Consider the following 17,866-nt stretch of genomic DNA (forward strand, 5'->3'; position numbering starts at 1 on the left):
GCTTGTTTGGTGTTTTTGATTTTCTAGGGTGGAGGAACCGGCATGTATTTGTTGTGCTTGGTGGCTCTTCCAAAGTGTAGGTGAAGAATGTAGGGAGTTTTCTGCTTCTTCTGAATGCTAGGTTTTTCTGTCCCCTTCTTTCGTCTTGAGGCCTCCTATTTATAGGCTCTTGTAGGATGCTTGACCTAAATAACTTTCCTTATTTAAAACCTAGTTTTGTGGGATTTTGATTTGATTTAAATCAATTCCCATAATCTGACAATTTAACCAGATTATCTTCAATTGATTGACCTGATTAATATTTGATTTAAATCAAAGTCAATCATAGAAGATTCTTTTCCTTAATTTTGTCTTTATCTTGAACCGTTTGATGCACTCTGTTGATGTCGCCACGTGTCACTTTTTGACAACTAATCCAATTATGATGAGTCACACGCCACATGGGCGAATTATGGGGCCCACAATTTAATCCACTGAACCCTAATTATTTTCTTGTCCAATGGAATTTATTGCACCAAAATTTCTTTATCTACAAACCTATTTGGGTTTGCAAAAAGTCTTCATTTTTAATTGTTCTTATTACTAATGGTGTTGTGGGTATGCGACGTTCACTCTTGAGATCAAGGAAAAGAGGTTTGATTTCACAAGCCATGGAATGCAAATGTGCTTCTTTGCTGTGAGGACAACTTAAGTGTTTTTTCTTCAGTTCTTCACTTGTTTAGATCCATTCAATTTCCAGATCTAATTATTCTTATCATCCCAACCTTATTTAGTTTTGCTGTTGTTACTGCCATGGGTGGGTGTTGAGGGAGGGTTGCGGTGGCTGAGGGTGGGTTCTGGGTTTGTTTTTTGTTTTTAGTTATTCAATTTTTAATTTTTTTTATTTTTTATAATAAGTATATAATTTTTCAATACTTTTTTGTCCACTTGTAAGTCCACGTCATTAAAAAATGAAACCCATATTTGTCTCACAAGCATTTAACAAATTCACTAACGGTTTGGCTAACAGAGGAGGCAAATGGTAGGGTTTTCGTGATGTTGATTATGAATGTCCATAAAATCGGATATGAACTTGTAAATGACCTTATAGATTGGGGGGTTTTATGTAGTTTATCCAATAAAAAAGCGTTATCAAAAGAGATGATTGGTCCATCAAAGCCGCTTGCCCCCGCGCCAGAGAGGATAATTACCCCAGCAACCCTGCCAAAATTTCAAAATACCAATAATACCCTCAAACCAGATAGGTATTTACAACTAAAGCTTGCGGCGTGTTTCGTTCCGTATATTTTTATTTGGGCGGGCAATAGGCTTTAGGCTTAATAGCTGTAGATAGAGACACAGAGAGAGAGCTCCTTCTCCTCCTTGAGCTCGCTCTCTGCTTCGAGTCTTGGCCAATGCCATTGGAGTGAATGTGAAATGGTGCTATGAATTCATGGCCTTTTCTCACTCATCGCTGCTTCACATTCATTCCCTTTCCCTTCGGAGAAGCTTCAGATTATTTGCCAGAAGCTTCTCAAGCATTCAGAGTCCAAAGAAATTTGATTCACTCCGCTTTTCTCCAATTAAATCCCCAAAGGTATTGTATAAATCTCTGTTTGTCTTTGAAGAGTTCGTGTCTGAAACGGTTTGAGCTGGTGTTCTTCTTCTTGCTTTAATTTAATGTGACAGTGTGATGGAAGACAACCCCTTTGAGTACGAAATTTAGGGTTTCTGTGAGTTTGATGCCTGACAAGTTAGGTTGGATTTTGTGATGTGTGTGTGCTTGAATGTATGCTAATTGGTTCTTGGGCAAGGTTTTGAATTTCCACAGTGCATGCTGATTCATAGTCTTACATAGTAAGTGGTTATAAGATTTTTTATTTATTTTTAACTGGATTTCTTTCCATATTTTTTTAGGGCTACTTTAACATATCCAGTAGTTTTAATTCGGCTTTACCGGGAGTTGTTCGTGAGAATGGGGATGCTGCATTTTACTCTAAAAGTGAGCGAGTACTACAGGGAGATATGCCGCTAGGTTCAGTCAAGCAAGAAGAGAAAACAGTGAACAGTAACCCTTCAGATGGTAGAGTCATGCTCATCGACGGCACATCAATCATTTATAGAGCGTACTATAAACTTTTAGGTATGCTGTACGTTCCTTCTGTTGCTATAAGTCAAGTGATTTTCTTCATTTTGGAATTGGAATCAGATGTATTGTTTGTTGTCTATGTTGAAACAGATGCACTGCTTTACTTTTTATGAACTTTTTAGCGCATCTACTTTGGTTACTGGAAATGTTAGCATTTATTTATTGTTCACTGATACAAGTGATTTAATATTTAGAAAGCTTCAAGTTTTTGGAAGCTTGGCAGTTTGGAGGTCCCTGTGTTTCATTTTATAGTTCAATGGAAGATATTAGGGTTGTGCGGACATTTCTACAACTATCTTTGACATAGCACGTGGAACCTGAAATGACAAGAACATAAGTGAACTTAGTTCTATACAAATTTAGCAGTTGGGTGGTTCACTAACTCACAATTATTCCTCAACACCAATGTATAATCTTGTTGCGCCTTCAAAGATTATCCATGTTTCAATCTGACCTAGAGTCACTGATCAATAAAATGAATGTCGCTTTTGGTGTGTTTACCCGCATTTGGATAAGAAAATAAATGTCACTTTATGAGGTACAATCTACTGCCAATTTTTTCTTTCTAGAAAAGCCAATATCCAGTGCTTCTTTGATGCCCCATGGTTAATTTTAACCTATGACATTAAATTCTTAGATGATGAACATCCAAACCTTTGGTCAACATCTGTCTGATCTCTTAATCTTTAAAAATAAAACAAAGCAAAATAAAAAACTGATAAACTTTGATGTTATACTCTGACAGAAACCTAACATACGGATTTTGATTATTGTTTTCTGAAGGCCTTCTTGCAACTTTTGGATTCTACGTTTTTAATTTTTAATTTTTATATTTTTCTGTTCTGTGTTTCTGTCCCTCTGACAGAAACCTAATTTTTGATGCCTTTTTGTTTCTGTCCATCTGTTCTGTGTTTATGCAATTTCGAGTTCTCTCTCACCATCTAAAGCAACTTTCATGTTTAACTTCGTATCCTTTTTAATAATTTTCCTATCTACTAAAGTCAGTGTTTACTTCTGGAAATGATTTAAAAGTACTGCAAAATTAGAATTTTAAAGATTTTCTCAGTCGTGTGAGGCTAAATTTATGGCAGACATCTTATATGCACTTTATTAGAATTGTATAGTTGGCCTATGATGCATGATATCCACAAAATAACATAGGCACAATATTTATATACTATGTTAATTCTATACTCTGATGATTTCTGCAAATTTTGAACCTTGCACAAGAAGCTGCTGCCCTTTTGAATTTTTAACAACACCATTAGCAAGAGGATGTTTCCATCCAGATTTTTAAAAAGCATTTGCCAATTTCCTTTTTTATTACCATCTGCAAATTTGCCAAGACAACTTTAAGCTTTAGGGAGATATCCCTGACAATATGTATTCGGAATCCTATTTTGTATTATTTTGTATTTTTCAGAATTGGTTATAAGAGGTAACACATTTGTAACAATTTCAATTGTATGGTAGTTTGCATCTAGAGGATACAAGTTAGTTTTAGTCATAAAATGCATCCAAAAATTAGCTCATCTGAATTTCATTAATCATTTGGTAGTATAGTACCACTAATCACCGCTTTATTTATTGAGAGTAGCAAAGTTGCACCATGGCCATCTTACACATGCTGATGGAAACGGAGATTGGGTACTAACCATCTTTTCAGCACTTTCTCTTGTAAGTGATGTTTATCTAAAAGGTTTTTTTTCTATTGCTTGTTTTCATGTATTTCTAATAACAGACCTTATGTCATTCTCATTCTCAGATGCAAATTTATATGCTTGCGAAAGTTGTGATTTCTCATACATGATAAATTATAGATTTAGCGCACAAATTACATTACTTTTTGTGTGAATATACGATTGTGTGATCAAATTTCAATTATCATTGTTCTTCTTTTCTATTTGATCCCTGAATCCTGATTTGAAGAATAATAAATAGTAGTCCATTATTTTAATTGTGGAAATAATTTTTTTTCGAAGAGAAACGAAATTTTATTACAACAAAAGCCAAGTATGAAATTTTGAAGGAAATAATGTTTATTGTGTAAGTTACTAAATGCAATTAACCCTTAAAGTCTTCTTGTTACAATTGCCACAAAAAAAAAAATTGAAAATTTCCTAGTTCAACTCCTTTTTCACTGGTATCTGCTTCCTGTTAACTGGGTACATCTTATTTAAGATTGCACTGGTTGCTCTAAGAAGTCTTTATGGCTGGGTTGAACCCAAACCAATAGTAGAAACGTTTTCTTTAATCATTTGTAATTTCTAGGTCTAAAGGCCTTTTCTATTATTGATTTTCTTGCAGATAATTGATGTGCTGAAGTTTACCCCTTCCCATGTGGCGGTATGATTTCTTCCATTATGTATGTATGCCATCATTTCTGTATTATCATTCCATTTCACTCATAATATCTCAGGCATGTTATTGTTTTGTTTTGTTTTCTTCATTACTATTTTTAATGGGTTGGATTGCATTGTGTTTCTTCTTGGTTGGTCTGGTCTATATTCATTTGGTTAGACAAACTCAAAAATATTAGTGATGCAAAACTGATAGGGAAAAGAGAAGACAGAGAAACGAAAGAGGGAGAGAAAGAGAGGAGGAGAAGAAGAGGGGAAATACTGGAAGAGAGAAGACTAATTGCGAAGCAGTTGGATTTCAATAATTCAAAACTTAAGTGTGTCCCAAAGACGAAGTTATAATATGGCCCGTTTATGAGGCCAGTCTGAAAATCATAACAAAATCAAATCCTTTAATCAAGTTCTTGTTCAAGTTAATTACCTCCATAATCCAAATCAACTTAATTTAAAATCCCTAATCAAATCCAATTCAACCAAATTCCTTAATCAAATCAAATCCCTTAAATTATGGTTCTCTTCATTCTCCATCTTGTTTCCATTTATGTGGTTTCAAATTTATTTCAATCATCATATAAGATGCATATACTGTTTCTACAAAATAGTTATTTTATAAATAGGACGTGCAGCCAGTATTGTTTGGTTTGGTTAGGCTCTTCTTGAGTATTTCTGAAATTGTCCTTACTTTTTAATTGGACGAAAGTACTTATAATATTTTTTTTCTTCTTTTTTTTCATCCTTTTATGCAGGTGGTGTTTGACCATGATGGTGGGTTACAAATTTTTGTCCGCTTCATTTTGTACTTGATTTGCTTAAATATTGTATATATGTGTACTGTACTAAATGCTCTACCTTTTATCACCATTTAGATCTTTTGAATGCTGTATACGTTGGGTTTAGCTAGTGTGCTCAATACGTAAGTGGGGCAGGGTGTTTCCTTCAGAAGCAAGATTACCTATTCATATGTCTCCTAAGGTTACTTAGGTTGTACAGACAGCAGTTTTGCAGGACATGCCACTGATCTACATCTTCAGGAAAACATAATTACAATAAATCTGGTGGATATTCCCCGTCAAAATGGGCCACTTTGTTTGTGTGAGGTTTCTTTTTTTCTTGGTTCCACTTTTCTTGATTTTTCAAATCTTTTCAGGTAAATACTATAATTTATCTGTAGACAAAAGTAGCTAACGATGATGAGGGAAATGAAGAAGTTGAGAGAAATGAACTAGCCACTTACTGCTAGGAGTTGTAATGACAAGGTGGACGAGGAAGTCAAATTTAGGAACTAACAATCATTGCATTTCAAATATCCTCAGAATGAACTGCAACTTCAACCATAGGAGCCCTTTCAAGTCTAGATGGCTATTTTTCACTGTATAAACATTTAGCTACTATCTGCAGATTTACGTATAATGGCTTTTGCCTTATTAGTTTGATGGTAGTGTTAGGATTTTGGCTCATCAAATATGTCCTAGTTGGTTTAGGATTGTTTTAGGAAAATTAGAGGTATACCAATTCTTGTCCTAGAGGGATTAGGAAAGAATTTCAGTTTTCCTTATTCAATTTAGGTTTGGATTTCTAGAAGTCTATTAGGATTTGGATAAGTGTAATTTCCTAATCCACTTAGGAATAGGAATCCAATCAGCCTTGGGACATGTAAGCCAACTCTATATCTATAAATAGGGTGTGGTAAGGCTTATTTTTAGAGAGGAAAAACAGCCAGAGCAGCCAAGAGTCTTGAGATTAGTTCTAGGGTTGCAAAAGTTCTGTAATCTCTATTATTAATCAAAGGAGCGGTGATTTCTAGAGAAATCACAACTGAACGTAGGCAAAAGTTCTGCTGAACCAGTATAATTCTTGTGTGTTTCTAAGTATTCTAATATTTGCTAGTTTAGTCTATTGCCGTTGGTTAAATTAAAGAACAAGATCTAGAAGGCGGGTTATTTAACAGGTAGATAAGCGGTCAAACTTCAAAATTAATGCACTCAGACCTCTTTATAGATGGAAAAAATATCCATATATAATGTGGTGATTTCCCCAGTTCTTACTCTGTTTATTTAATAATTTTTTCTTCTTGTTTTTCCCAACGTTCCTTTCACTTACACCTTCTCATTAGCTCTCCATCTCTCATGTTCACAAATATTTGCTTTGATAACTAAGTATACTTTGTATACATCGTGCAATGGTGGTAATGGCTTTTGGTCCTCCCAGCTATTATTATCTAAGATCTATGATTTTATCACACATAGGTTTATGCGAACATGGTGTTTGAAGTGCTTACGAGCTTACATGAAACTGTCTCAAGAATCTAGTAGAATGATTAGTGATAATTAATTTTGAATGTAGAATGTGCTCCTTCTAGGCAGCATATTCATGCTAGATTGTGCTTAGGTGCATCTTATGTTTCAATTATAACGCCTACTGTACCGGGGCTATCATGTAATGAACTTTCTGGATAAGCTTCAAGGGCATTATGCTAAAGTAGCACTTTATGATCCAACTAGTAAACTACATATTCCCAGAGGATCTTACTTCTGAGGATGCATAATGTCTCTTGGTTTTTATGTAATATGCAACTCTAGGAGCTTATTGACTTATCTATTTTCTTTCATGCATCAATAAGTAGTTAGATTAGTTGAACATATATTATGCATTTCTGGAGGATGAAATCTCTATTTGAATGATAGATTTGGATAAGAATCCACAAAAAGTACTTTGTTCCCTCTTTTTATTAGGTGGTTAGAGAATACAAAGAGCTAGAGGTGCTCATTCAATCTTGTGCAGATAAATGAGACTATTCTTTTGAAAATAGTCCAGTAATGGTTTGTGTTCAGTAGTTAGGAGTTGTGCTCATATAATATTTGTTGCATATGCTTCTAGAAGGTATTATCTGAATGTTGATGTTGAACACTGTTATCCAGTCTCATACCTTTCTTCCGGGCACTAGCTAATTATGGTTACAAGATGCTTTGCTACGTATAACTATTTTTCCAAGCCTAATTTTGATAAGACAAACCTTCTCTTTTCAGGAGTTTCATTTGGTCAAACTTGTATTTCATCCAAAGAAAATGTTAAAGGAAAAGGTATGTTTAATTTATTTATTAATTTTTCTCAGTTTGTAATTATGTTGGAGTTGAGAATGTAAGCAAATCTGAAAAAGTAAATCGTGGTGGTTTGTAGGTAGGAATGTGTACCTGGTTTTTGCACAATTACTTACAGGATGTTGTATCCTGTAATAATACTCTATATAATATGTTAGACGTGCAGAGTTTACCTAAATGATAAGATACAACTAATGTAGTCATCAAGTACCTACCTTGTTATATGACGACCCCAAGTTACCTCCTATGTGCCAACATGAATATCAAATTCAAATGCATATGAAATTTTTATATATATTTATAGGTATTTTAAAAGCCTCCTTGGAATTTTTTAGGGAGATTCACTATTATACCAAATATAGGAGCCCAAATTATAAAAAAAACCCTATATGAAATGGACTATAGAAACACACCCAAAGCCCATTTACAACATAACGAAAAGGCTTTTAACTTCTTTTAAATTACAAAACTGCCATTGATTTCTTAAAACAAACCCAACCCCAAAACCTCATAAAAAGCCCCAAAACACTCCATAGGGCATCAGAGTAATTTAATAATCAAAATTAAATTCAATAGGGCCAGCTGTCATTTTTTGTGTTTTTTTTTGGGTTTGTTTATAGAAATTATATGGTGTAAGGTTTATCTATATTATTAGTGCTAAGAATGGGTATTGACTAAATCTTTTATTATTGTACCAATTGTTGCTTTTTGATTGTAAATATTTTATTTTTCTGTTATGGTTAATCTGTTAGAACGCGTTACCGACTCCTGCGCCTATTGGCTGATAATATTGGTGTATTGGCCGATGTTTTCGCCATTGGATTTTATTAGCTTCGTATAAGAAAAACTTTGTTACACTCGATATAGAACTTTGCAAGAGTCAGTTTCTTAAAAATATCTATAAGCATGTACAAATATCTGAATCTTGTACCAGTCTTCAAGTTTTGGGTTCATTAAACAGGCCCAGAACGGATTTGCTTCTAGGAAGAAATCTTGGGCACACCATTCCTCCTTACCCAGAACTGATTTTCTCAATCCTGAGTGGATCTCTTTGGTATCTTGACGAGCCAAAACACAACAGCGATGACTCAAATTTATAAAGAGTTTCAACCTTTTCTTTTCATTCTGTTGAATATTAAAGGTCCTTCTGGAGAAGATTTGCCCATGCTCCTGAAGTTTCTCTTCGAGAAATTTTGGGTGATATTCTTTTAGTGCTTCCTCTACGTTATGTCGTCTCCCATGGCAATGAGGAGATTGAGAAGGTTTCATGTTCCTTGTTTTTGTTTTCACTCATTGTCATTGGTGGAGCAAGTTTCTGGTTGGCACTTGTGCCAAAGATAGGTTTCTTATTCTAAAGTTTACAAGTAAAGATGGTCAATGATAATTTCAATTGAATGTAACTTATATGTAACACTTTTGAATGTCACTTATTTTCCGCTCCCTTTTTTTCCCATATGGTGATGAAACAATGAGTATGGTACTATAGATGGTGAATTGAGACATGCTTTTCTCTGTTACCTTGTACATTCCAGACCTGTATGCCCATGTCAATGTAACATATCTGTCTGATCTCTCTCTCTCTCTCTCTCTCTCTCGGGCCCTCTCTCTCCCTTTTCACTTGTGGGGATGCTGAATATTGAATTTGGAATTTACTGTTGGGTACTGTATATGTACAATCAGAGACGTACTTTTCACTGTTTGTTTGTTTATTTTCTAACTTCTTTTTAAATTGGTCTAGGAAAAATATTTTGTTTAGGGCTTATTTTACCTCTTTCTTGATCACATTTCTGACTAGATTAAATCAATTTTTACTGTGGTTCAATGCCCCAACTACCTACCTTTGCTTTTAATTACCCTTATGTGCCATTTATCTCTATTTAGAGTGGCATCTTATTACATATATCATAGATGCTCTTTACCATAGTCTTACCCTTTGTTTTCCTCCTTTCCATTTATCTTTACTGTGCCTTGAGCTTAAAGTAATTTATACGTGTGAAGTTTTGACTTTAGGATATATTCTGACATCTTTGTTTTCCCTTTTTATTCCCCTTCTCTGCCCAGCATGAATCAGTTATTTTTGTTTCCTTATTTCCATGATACTGCTTAGAGTTGGGTGATTGCTGAACTTAATAACTGTTTGCTATAAAATTTGATGTTTTAAAACTATGTGCTGGCTAAGAGATATGATCCATTATCCGTGATTCTTTTTCACGAGGGACGTGTTGTAATATGATCTTTATTTATCTGAAGGGTTGAATTTTCGTCATACTTTATACCCTGCATACAAGAGCAATCGCCCACCCACACCTGACACCATTGTCCAAGGCCTTCAATACTTGAAAGCTTCGATTAAGGCTATGTCCATTAAGGTGATTGAGGTAATAGCTCTACATCACAGCTTTATATTACTAGGTAACCCTGTTGGTTGTGGTGATTGATTGTGAGCTGCTCGAAGGCAGGTGCCAGGTGTGGAAGCTGATGATGTGATTGGAACGTTGGCTGTTAGGAGTGTTGATACTGGGTACAAGGTTAAATTCTGAAAAGAAACTATTTTTGAACAATAAATGGCATAGTGGGATTATGTTTAGTTTTTGATAATTCACATAACAGGATAATGGTATAAAAACTTAAAAGAATTGTATGAATTCTTTAATTCTTCTCAGTTACATTTTTATTGCACTGACTTTTTAACAGGTACGGGTTGTCTCCCCAGACAAAGACTTTTTCCAGATCCTATCTCCTTCATTACGTCTTTTACGAATTGCTCCACGTGGCTTTGAGTAAGTAACCCTTTACTTCACAGCTTATACTCTAACCTGTTTGATTGTATTTAATTTATGATGTTCATTCAATATTGTTTAACATATTCTCCTGCTCTTTTTACTCCTTGCATTGATGCTCCTTTTTGCACTTGAATAAAGTTGTAATAATAAAATGGTTCAAAATGATATACTTCTAATCATGCTTCTTATTTATAAACCCAATTTCATTAAATTTTGATTGCAGCTCTAAATAACCTTACACCTTGATTTGCTGTTATTGATTATGAAGAATTGTTACATTATGTTTCTAGAAAATGTCTTGTTGGTGCTATCTTTGTAGAATAAGAGAATCTGGGTGCTGTGTTCATGAGGAGTTTCTTTTCTTCCAAGGCCTATTCTTGGAAACTAATTGATGACCCTCCACATAAGGTCCAGGTTCTAGCTTGGGTTATTGCTCACGAGAAGGTGAATGCCTGTGACATGGTGCAGAGGAAACCTTATTGGTAACTCTCTCCTGTTTGGTGTGCAATGTGGAACAATTGTTTGAATCATTTAATGTTCCATTGTCCAGTTGTATATGCTTTATGGACAAGGCTATTTAGGAGACCTGGTTGAGTTGTCAACATGGCATACTGTGCGGCATTACTGTTTGAGAATCCTAAGTTTTTCAGAGTGAGGAAAACAGGCTTGGTGCTTGGTAGATGTGCTGTACTGGAAATCTTTTGGGTTGTTATGATGGAGAAAAGAAAAGAGGATTCTGAATTGTGAAAAGGGAGGATGTGGATTTTTTTATTGGACATAGTTCGTTTATGGGCATCCTTGTGGGCTTTAGGTTCTTTAGATTTAAAGGACTGGTCCTTTCAGGCTATTTATTCTAACTGGGGATGCTGTTAATTAATTTTGTTCTCATTGGTTTCTGTTTTGTTGTTTCTTTACTTGAGTGAACTCCAGGGTGCACCTTTCCCTTGTGTTCTACGTTTGCTTTTCTTGTTAAAACAATAAAAATTGAAGTGTGAAACTTTGTAGGCATAATTTTCATTTATTTTGATTGTCTTATTTTGTATTTATTATTTGGCTTAGTAGAGTTTGGACTCTGATATATGTTTATTGTTTTCTCAGTATGGTTTCATTTGGCATGGAAGAATTTGCTAAAAAATATGGAAGCCTTCAACCTTCTCAGTTTGTTGATGTGATCTCACTTGTTGGTGACAAATGCGATAATATTCCAGGTTATTTGCTTTTCATTTTCTGAAAATTCAAATGAAATAGGAAGAAAAAGATATTTCATTTTTCCTTATTTAGTGTGAAAAAATGCATAAAAATATTAATGTCTAGTATTGAAAAATGATGAGTAATTATAGCATGATTTCACTGTTTATTTTATGGATTTCAATGCATGAGATGAGATCCAGTGAAAATTTTTAATACCTTGAATTGCCAGTCATCAGCCTGATGACAATAATTTTATATGAGAACAGTGTTCATCCTGGGGAAAGTTCCACTGCCAACCATACATCTGTTTCTTCCATATTAAAAGTGGAAATGTAAGAGAGCATTTATTTAAGAATATTGTAATTAAGTTTGTTTTGAATGAAGATCCTAGATATCTTCGTAAATTCTCTTGGCATCATACTGATGACTTGAGAGAGAAATCTACTTTCACTTGGGGGAAAAATGGAGCTCTAATGAATGACAATGGCTTGTAATAACATCAAACTCGGCTTGGAAAAGGATTCTGGAACTCTGAACGAGATTTCTCCTTTATATTTCTGAGAGGAAAAGGAGCATTAAAGTTTGTCTCTCAAAACTTGGTTGTTATAATTGCAGGAGTTGATGGAATCGGAAATGTTCATGCTGTGCAACTCATCACTAAATTTGGTGCGTCAATATGCCATCCTTTTACTTTCATTTGGAAATGAACTCGCATGGTTCTAGCAGTATGGAATCTTTCATGAGGTCCCATCTGCTTAATGTGTTGCTAGGCTGTATCTACCTAGGATTCAGAGAATGAATACACCATTCTATTAATGTGCAGTCCTCTTGCTAACTGCAGTAAAGCTAAATTTTTATGATGTTCATACTCTTTTTCTAGTTTACCGTTTTTCCATCGAAGCAATATACAGATGTCTTTTAATATACTTGACTGTTTACACGTCTTTCTATATGCACAATTTTCTTCTTTGGTCACCTAAGTTTACATGTCTTTTTATAAACCTGATACTTTTCCTCAGTTAGTTCCTTGATACAGAGACGGTAATGCTTAATATGCTAATAATAAATCTCATTTCTGCGGACAGGCACATTGGAGAATCTTTTGCACTGTGTTGATCAAGTTGAAGAGGAACGAATCAGAAAGGTAATACCATAGTAATTAAATGCTTGGTACAATAGCATTTCATTCATATATCAACTTTTTGATAAAATAAAAAAAAGAAAAGCTAGTATAATTTTAGGGGGATAAGCTGAGGTTAACTAAGCTAGGAGATTATTTCTGATTGGTTGACCCTGTTGGCACCATCAGTCAGAGTTTGAACTCTTCTAATGCTTCAGTTTGTTCTTCATGTGCACAGAAAAGCTTCATTGGATTACTGAGGATATCATACAATATTAGAAACATATTGGTTGATATAATACTATAATCATTTGATATTGTTGTGTCAGAAAATTGATAAATCCAAATTAACAAAATAAAGATATGGTGAGATAAAATTTTCTTTCTGAAGAGAAACAAGATAACTACAATGCGTGGATAAGGAATCCACCACTGAGTTACAAGAAAAGAATATAAGTTTTTTTTTTTAAACGAAAAAATAAAATAAAATATGACATGCAGGGTGTAGCAAAATTTATAGTCAGACAAACTGTTTAGAACTATTCCTGGTAGCCACAGGGTGTATGCTTTGCTGCAGTATTATAGATTAAGTGTATGCTTTATTGTTCTTTTTATTTTTTATTTTTTATGTCCTCCTTTGCCTTAAATGGCATGGAAAGACATTACCTGCAAGCCAATTCATAAGTGTTCAGAACTTATAATGGCTAACTGACAATGCTATGCCTGGGTTTTCCCTGTAGATCTTGATAACAAGTGCTGATCAGGCTCTCTTGAGCAAGAACTTGGTAATCATATCAACATTCGCTTTATGTATTTTTCTGTTCTAGCTTTCTTTCTTCTTCCTCTTATTTTTTATTTTTTCGGTTTTGGGTTTCTTTGTAGGGGAGGGATGGGAATGTGGTTTCCTATTTAAATCACGTATTTGTCATAAATAAATAAAAAAGGAAAAAAGATACTGTTTTGTTCTTTCATATATATATATATATATGTATATATAAGGGGAGATAATAAGTATTTCATGTTAAGATTGGTTACACACTTCTAATCTTGACCGTTGGATTGCATTCATTAAATGTGTTGGTAGTCTCTTAGATGCAATCCAACGGCTGAGATTAGGAGTATGTAACCAATCCTTAACTTAAATACTTATTGGACAATGTCCCTATATATAAGCACGTATTTATCTGAAAAATGAAGTGTTAGAAAGTTAATTTTTTTTTTAAAAAATTTCTGGTAAATCAGAAGAAAAGAAGAATGCTTTGTAAATTTGGAATCTGTTATAATCACCTTAGAGTACATTCTTAATGTATGTTTGTTTTTGTGAGGGATTGATTGATGTGCCCTTGTAAAACATCCTTATGGGGCTGCAAACAAAGCTGCTCATGAACTGCGCAAGCTTGGTTTTTTCCAAAAAGCCTGTTTTATTATTTTTTCTGTTGAACTACCAATTCAAGTTATAGCTTCTTTCCAAAGCTTGAATCCATACCTGACCTGTCTCAGCCATATATATTAATCTTCCAAGTTTAATCCTCACAAGCTTGTTTGTACAGATTGACTTTTTTCTGGTTTGAGTGACCATCTGTTTGATGTCATTTTCATTCATATGGCTAGTACCGTCTAACAACGTAACATTGTTTTGATATGTAATTGCTCTATATAATGACAGGCACTATTACGTTCTGACCTTCCATTCTACATGGTACCTTTCACCACAAAAGATCTGGCATTTCAAAAACCTGAGGTTTGTGCAATTTTAATAATACGAATCTTTTTCAAACAAAAAAATTTGGAGTACAGTTAAGACAAACCCATAAAGCAAGTCATCTGAATACATCACTTTTCTTGTTTGATTCCAAATAGTAAATTAATTGAACCACACTTAATTTGTGGTTTAGTGTTGCGTAATATCTCTCTACTTAGTTATCTTCAAATTTTAAGATATCCTTAGATGTTGCTTGCATTATTAACAGCTTCCAGAAACCACTAAGCTTATCAATGTTCAAATTATATATACAAATACAAAACGGTTGAATTTCATCTATGTCCTGCTTAACTAATCTAAACATGAACACGTGCGGTTAGTATACAAAGCTAAATCTTCTTACAACTGACACGATAAACTAATTCATGTTTGTGCTTGTTCATGAGTTCTGATTCAGAATTTTGGGTGGTTACAGGACAATGGGGAGAAATTCACGAGCCTCTTAACGGCTATAAGTGCATATGCGGAAGGATTTTCAGCTGATCCAATCATCAGGAGAGCATTTTACTTATGGAACAAACTTGGAAAACCATAATCAAGTTTTATAGTTTTTCAATGGGTCATAGTAGTAGGAAGCCTATGCTGGTTGCAAAAGTCAAAAGCACCAGAAATGCATCAACTTCGTATGGCCTATAGGTTCAACACTGGCCATCATTTCTCGCTTAGCAGTTTCATGTTTTGTGTGAATGTTATGTGTATATATAGTTCCTAGTTCTTCTAATTAAGTTAAATAGAAGAAAAAGGTTTTGAAATTACTTGCGGCCAATGATGCTTCAATTTTCTTTCACAACCCCAAAAACTCCCCAATTCTCTTGACTCACTTTAAGATCCATTTGATAACCATTACATTTTCATTTTCACTGTTTTTGAAAACTGAGGTAACAAATTTTTCGTTTTCTATTTTCGAAAAAGTAGAACACTAGTTTCCTAAATCACCCCTAGTTTTGAAAATTGCTTGCAAGTGTTTTCAGTTTTCGTTTTAAATTTCTTATTTTTACCTTCCCTTATACTCCAGTTATACCGAAACTCGGTATTTGGGGCATCCCTTACTTGGACCTTGCTGCTCAACTCGTGTGTTTGGCCTAATCTACAAAGTGATAAATTTGGAATTACACTTGTAATTGACTCTAAATGAAATGTCACTGGCTAACAATGACCTAATCTGAGGTACATAAAGGACCTTGGCCTTAACTGGTTCAACTTCAAGGGCGCCAAGATTATGAGACTTCATCGTCCTCAAGGCTAGGAGATTCAAGAGCATTGTTAGTAATATTTGTGCTCAAACGAATTTCATCCTGGAAACTGTTTGTAGAGAAGGGTCTAGCTTTATTATGTCTTGTTCCTTCTCTTGGTACTACGTATGTTTATTTTTTTCGGGGGAAAAAATCAGAATTCCATTAATCCAAACAAACCAATACAAGTCTTAGTTATGCACTAGAGTGGCCTCGTTAAAATCTTCCTGAAGAAAACCCAATGCGACAAAACTTCAGGTAAGAAAAAGTGTCACACAAGCTCATGCAATCAAACAAACAAGAAAATCACACAACAGGACTACTACACCCTGCGCATAATCCATAAGCCATGGGTGTCCAACATCCAACCAAAACCCAAGGCCTCGATCACGGAGACTAAACTTGGCCGGCTGATGAGCCACCATATTTGCATGTTTGAGAGATATGTGAGACCACCACTTGTGGTGCCGAGTGCAGCTATCTTCGAATCTCATCAACTAATCCACCCTCTTCCACAAAACACTCATCATTTGAGTTCACCAGCTTGACAGCTTGGAGGCTATCCGACTCAAGAAGCAGTGCCTCGAACGACGCATCAAGGGCAAAGGACAAACCAGTCTTCGTGTGTACAATTCGGTAGCCAACACGGACACCAGACCAAGGGCCCTCATAACCACTGCACCGCTTAAGACACCACAAGAGTCACAAACAACCACAGCAATCCCTCTGGCACCATCTTGTAGGTCAATCACATCACCAACGTTAAGTTTGTAATAGCCCGGCAGCGACGACCGCCACCGTACCATGGGACCCGGCAAAGAAGTTCTCCTATGAGTCATAGCCAAGATTTCGATTTCTTTCCATTTGCTTTATATGTTTTTTTTTATTGAATTGCAGTATCTAATTTTAATTATATCATTGCATGTGTGCACCACAGATCAAGATTCAAGTGGACTTACAGATTAGAGTTTCTCCAATTTTATTTTCAACAGAGCTAGCCTAATTAAAGAAAGCTCTGCAAGATTGAGGCCTTTTTTTATATATATTTTATTATTATTATTATTTTTTTATATACAAGCACAAATCAGGTTTTATGCTCTTTGTTTGTTGTTTAAATTTAGTTTTTTTATCACTTACTTTGGTTCATTGGTTGTATTTGTTTGCTTTGTTGGTTGTGTTTAGCGTGTTTGTTTTGTTCATTTATTGTCTGTTTCAATTTCTAGACTTAAAGAGTTGCAATAAAAAATGGTTAGGAAATATGAATTTGGAAGTCAAAAAACAACTAAAATTTGAGAAATATAGACAAAATGATTAAAACTCAAAAAGGAGCTCTTAATAACTTTTAAAAACTAGTTCAATTGAAGATTCATCTAATGATTTAGTTAATGAATCACAACAACCAAGTAGTCAGAAAGAAATGATAGAAAATGTTGGAAAATCTAGATTTTGAAGACATTATTGATGATTTTGCTTCTTAAAATGCTAGAAGATGAAGAATTTTTTAGTGATTGTTTGTATTTTTAATGTTACTAATTTGTTTTTTGATTTGTAGATGGTGTAATGGAAGTCAAAACAGCTTTTTGTGTTCAATTAAGTCACTCAACTAAGTCACTTGAGAACTTTTGTTTTGTTGAAATGTTAGAAGCTATAACTATGAACCTAAATATGATTTTTGTTGTTTATGGATCATGAACTTTTATTTTGTTTTGTTGAATGAAATTATTCTCTTTAAGCAAAACAGATCATGAGCAAAGGAAAAAGAATTCGTTCATTTGATTATGTTTTGCTCTAGAGGAAGTCGACAGTCCTATATTGGAAATATAATTCAAAGTATCAAAATTCTTCCAAAATATTAACCAAAATATACTAAGAATATGGTTAAATATATAATATAAAATATACCCATCAGCAACAAACACATCATGTCTCATTAATAATTTGTCGACAAGCAAGGGCTTCTCTTGTAGGCAAAAATATTATGTGCTAATCTCCAGAAAATTTAATATTTTAGGGGGAACTTTCAGCTTCCACAGGTTCCACAACTTAGAAGGTGAGGAGGAGCTCCCACAGAGATCAATGAGGAATTTTTGGTTCTCTTAATCTCAATGGCAAGCCAATACCCATTCTTCACAGTATAGCGTCCATTCACGGTGTAGAGCCACATTCTCTGGTCAAGGTTGCAATTGGTAAGG

General features: G+C 34.5%; 1 protein-coding gene across 3 annotated transcripts; it reads left to right on the plus strand.

Moving 5' to 3' along the window:
• The first annotated feature begins 1,292 nt into the window (after window positions 1-1,292).
• Window positions 1,293-15,194, plus strand: LOC103322381 (5'-3' exonuclease family protein). 3 transcript variants are annotated; one of them, XM_008224292.3, is made up of 15 exons: window positions 1,293-1,576; window positions 1,897-2,122; window positions 3,726-3,805; window positions 4,436-4,474; window positions 5,235-5,253; window positions 7,515-7,568; window positions 9,837-9,964; window positions 10,046-10,114; window positions 10,281-10,366; window positions 11,468-11,577; window positions 12,176-12,226; window positions 12,646-12,704; window positions 13,421-13,465; window positions 14,347-14,421; window positions 14,858-15,194. In XM_008224292.3, the coding sequence occupies exons 1-15, from the start codon at window positions 1,433-1,435 to the stop codon at window positions 14,975-14,977; spliced, it is 1,305 nt and encodes a 434-aa protein (XP_008222514.1). In that variant the 5' UTR covers window positions 1,293-1,432; the 3' UTR covers window positions 14,978-15,194. The 3 variants fall into 3 exon arrangements, with proteins under 3 accessions (XP_008222514.1, XP_088902357.1, XP_016647309.1); XM_089046231.1 differs by lacking the exon at window positions 13,421-13,465; XM_016791823.2 differs by lacking the exon at window positions 7,515-7,568.
• Window positions 15,195-17,866: the final 2,672 nt, after the last annotated feature.

The sequence above is a fragment of the Prunus mume genome, linkage group LG2 (assembly GCF_029339155.1).
Source record: "Prunus mume cultivar Tortuosa linkage group LG2, ASM2933915v1, whole genome shotgun sequence".
Classification (NCBI taxonomy): domain Eukaryota; kingdom Viridiplantae; phylum Streptophyta; class Magnoliopsida; order Rosales; family Rosaceae; genus Prunus; species Prunus mume.